Below are 4,229 nucleotides of genomic sequence, written 5' to 3' on the forward strand. Positions count from 1 at the left end.
CTTTTTGTATCTATCTATCTATCTATCTGTCTACCTTTGGTCTATCACTCTATCTCTTGAGAGGATCGCATACCTTCTTTTGAAGGTTACAGCATTAGGAGGAGGTAATACGTGATACCAATTAGGCCAGAAGCTTTCACAGTGTCGATCTCCGTCATCATCTTGAGGGGGCCGAGCTATATTCACTTGTTTTCTGTCGTATCTCAGACCTTCACTTCTTCCCTCAGACATTCCTCTCTCTCTCCCTCTTTCTTCCCCTCGTTGCGGATGAGAAGAAGAAGGCGACGGGGCGACAGCTCCAGGGCGATGATTCCAGAAGTGTTGGACTTTCTGCCGAAATGACTGTAGGACAGAAAAGACACCCCCCGTGGAACTATCTCTTTCTTCCTTTCCCCTTTCTTTAAGATGATAAGGATGATTACGATGCTCTTCTCTGCCTCTTCCTGCACCGTAGAACACCACAGTTCGATGAAGTTGTCTAGGAATTTGACCTCCTCCTTCTCGAGCTGGGGAAGGGCTACTTCCTCTCCGTCTTCTTTGAAAGGCATTGAGACCTGCGTAGAAATCTGCATCTTCGACAACAGACTTCCATCCATGCTCGCGTTCATATCTCTTATAGTCTTCTTCTTCTTCTCGTTGTAATTGCTCTTCTCCTTTCTCAGACTTCTGCACGCATTGAGTGAGAGGAGGAGGCCAGCAACTCAAAGAAGAGGAAGAAGAAGAAGACGACATCTCTTGTCTATGAGGAGAGGTTGTTTGTATTGTTCTTCTATGCAAGTCGCCTTCGGATGGCGGTGATCGATGTAGAGACGAAAAAGAAGAAGATGAGTGAAGGGGCTGGAGAGAAAGAGGATTGGACGCTGACCATCCTATAGCATTTGAATACGATTTGGTTTCTTCATTATAAGAGAAAGAAGAAGACGCAGGAACGTAAGAAACCGAAGAGGGAAAACAAGCAAATTTCTGATCAGACAAAGTATAGCTAGAGTGTCTTTCTTCTTTCTGTCTCATCAGCATCGACGGACTTAGGTAACAGCTCTCATCATAGCTCTGACCCCGTAGAGTACTTGTACGGGCAGATGGAGAGAAATACAAAAGAGAAGAATCTTTCTGACCTTCTACTACTCCTCCTCCTCCTTGTATGGATTGAGAAGTCAGGAAAGAGTTGTTCATCATCTTTTCTTTCCCATCTTGATCTTCTAGTCTTCTCCCCTGTCCTGTGTAAGTGAATGTCGCATCACCTACTACACAAGACTTCGATAGATGAGTTAAAGGGTATATCACTCTTGTGGTCTGTGTAAGCGTTCCATCCTCCTCCTTAACAAGATCAATGGGGACTCCATTGGCGTCTCTTGTGATGGTACAGATGACCTTAGGTGCGTCGATCTCATTCTCATCTTCGAGCTGTCTATCCACGAAAGAGGTAGATGGACGGGGAGAAGATGAGGAAGAAGAGGGATGATAAAGAGAAGGACGTAAAGAATGAGAAGAAGGTAAAGATGAAGAAGAAAGAGGATGATGAAGAGTAGGAGCATGAGCAGTTGGACAGGTGGTTGACGAGGGGTAAGTATAATAGGTTGGCGAAGGAACGCTCGAGAAATAAGGCTGAAAAGAAGAAGTCGTATAGGGAGATCTTGAAGTTGATGAGGAAGGGATACAAGGGCGGGTATAAGAAGAATATCCAAGAGAGGTCTTCTCATTCATCTCTTGGCGACGACCTTCATTCCCGGTGTTCTTCTGATCAGAGTATGAAAAGTTTCTCGTAGGTGAATAGTATGTACGCTCCGTTGTTGAAATAGTGGCCGCTCGAAGAAGTGAAGAAGAGGAAGACCTCTCAGGAGAACGAGACCGAGAGGGAGATACAGACGACGCACGCTGAAAGAATGAAGAAGGACCTGCTGTATTGTAGAAACTCGTAGGAGAAGCTCTTGGGTTTTGATCTTCTTCATTCTCATCTCTGGTCTTATCAACGGCTTCATTCTTCTTCTTCTTTTCACTTGCTTCTCCTTCTATATGATGAGGAGAAGGTCGAGTCTGTCCATCCTTCGCCTCTTGGGGAGACGGCTGATGCTCTGTAGAAGACATTTCTTTCTCCCCTCTAGTATTCTTACATCCCCCATCTTTCTCAGATGAAGAAAACGAAGACAAAGAAGTTAACGGATTCTCTTCCTGTCGATTCTGTAGGGGTCCGTCATCTCTTTCCTTTCGATCCTGACGAGGCCTCTTAATAATGAAGTGTCTCACTTGGAAAGGGGATGATAATGATGATGAAGACTTGCTCCTCTCGTCATCCTCTTTCTTCGTGTCGTCGTTCAATTTCTTGTTCTTCTTCTCCTCTTCCTCTTCCTCGTCCTTCTTCTCCCCTGCTTCTGTCTTTGTATCTGTTTCACAAGAAGACGCTACTGCCGACGAAGATGGCGAAGAAGTTTCTTTGAAGTATACACTGAGTCTCTTTTTCTGATTTGAAGGTGAGACATATTGATGATCTTCTTCTTCTTTGCCCTTTAGTTGCTTTCCATGGAGAGAATATCTTCTCTGGAACTCTTCGCTCAGTTCCTCTAAAGCTTTCTGTCGCTGTTTCTGTAGCGGACTTCCGCCTAAGAGAAATAGAGGCCTAGATGACTTAGATCTACAAGACGAAGAAGAAGAACCTCCTCCTTGGCTTTTCTGCACTATGGGAGAGGTAGAACGACGAGAAGCATACTGATCTTCAGTTTTATTCTTCATCTCTTCTCTTTGTCTCTCGGTAGCATCATTGTCTCTTCTTCTTAAGATTCCAGTGCCTTTCTCATCTCTTGATCTCCCCTCACTTTCTTCTGAGAGAGAAAAAGAAGAAGAAGAGTCGCCTTGTCGCTGGCTGTGTTGGGCTAAGGTGGTATGAATAGGAAGATAGTGGAGATGACCACCGGGCGAACTCGCAGTCGGACTTTGTGTATGAACGCATATCGGAGGAACAGCAGATAGAGGAGAAGGAGAATTTACCACTTGATGGACAGGAGAAAAATGATGAGACTCTTCAAGAGAAGAACTTTCTTCATTTGATGTAGTCGAGGTCGCATTGGTGTGGCTTGTGGGCACGGGGAAATCTTCTCTCTTGCCGAAGCATGGACTTGGAGGTAAAGGAAACGCTGTAGAAAAGTCGTCTGGCTGATCAAAGGAGAATGCTGCAGAAGAGCTAGATGTGGTGGTCTTACCAGATGATCGACTCACAGCTCCTCCCCCCCCATCGGATGAGGATGATGACGACGTACATACACCGCTCTCTCCTTCAGTAGTTCCACTGTAGCTACTCGTATGGCATGAGCAGCCGGTTGCTGTGCGTGCAAAGCAAGTAGAACACACAGACTGCTGTGTATCTGTACGATGGGAAGAGCAGTTCGATGCGGAGGATGAAGAGGAGGCCTCACGATCTTCTGAAGGATAAGGCGGAACTGCTGCTGCCCAGGAAGGATAGAAAAGAGACTGCGAAGGAACGGAGCGCGAAGAAGCATAAGAAGAAGGAAGAGGATGAGTAGTAGTAGTAGTAGTCGCCGCAGCTGTTGCTATAGTGGGATTAGGCGTAGAGATCATCGGTGTTGATTGAACAGGCAGAGTCTGGAAAGAAAAAGAAAAAGAAAGAATGATCATATAAAGGAATCAGACACTCCGGATATCGCAGGTGATAGATAGATAGATTAAAGATAGATTAAGGATAGATAGATTAAGGATAGATAGATTAAGGATAGATAGATTAAGGATAGATAGATTAAGGATAGATAGAGATGGGCGCAGCAGAACAAGGAAATGAGGAGCAGTGTGGCGAGTCATCGCGACCTCCGTCAAAAATCCTCTCGTGACTTTGAGGAAAAACTCACATGCAATCATAGGTAAGCCAATGTGAGGCTAATCACACTGGAGGAGTTCGAACCTATTAAGTCTACCGGCTGAAAGAAAGAGTACAGATAGGGGCCTTTTATGTCTAGATGAACTTCACCTAAGATAGATAGAGGAGACACCATTTCTGTCCCTCATTCCAGTGCAAGGATGAGCTGTATATACACGTTTATACACACCTATCTTCCCTCATGTATCTCTATACAAATCTACGCAGTACATAAGAGGATCCCCTAATCACATACATACTTGTCTCCGCATGCACGTACCGGCATACACTCAAATTCGTCTGTTCGTTTCGACTTACAATAGAGTTGCTACTACCACTACTGATAGTCGCAGTAGTAGTAGTAGTA

At 45.0% G+C, this 4,229-nt stretch overlaps 1 protein-coding gene across 1 annotated transcript; it reads right to left on the reverse strand.

Annotated features, from left to right (window-relative positions):
- Nucleotides 1-75: 75 nt before the first annotated feature.
- Nucleotides 76-4,216, reverse strand: CSUI_011277 (uncharacterized protein; the record flags this gene model as incomplete). Its single annotated transcript, XM_068071378.1, has 2 exons — nt 4,181-4,216; nt 76-3,594 (listed from the first exon to the last, which is right to left on the reverse strand). A coding segment is annotated over exon 2 (3,495 nt), but the record flags the coding sequence as incomplete, so codon positions are not given.
- Nucleotides 4,217-4,229: the final 13 nt, after the last annotated feature.

Source organism: Cystoisospora suis (genome assembly GCF_002600585.1).
Source record: "Cystoisospora suis strain Wien I chromosome Unknown contig_10542, whole genome shotgun sequence".
NCBI classification, from domain to species: domain Eukaryota; phylum Apicomplexa; class Conoidasida; order Eucoccidiorida; family Sarcocystidae; genus Cystoisospora; species Cystoisospora suis.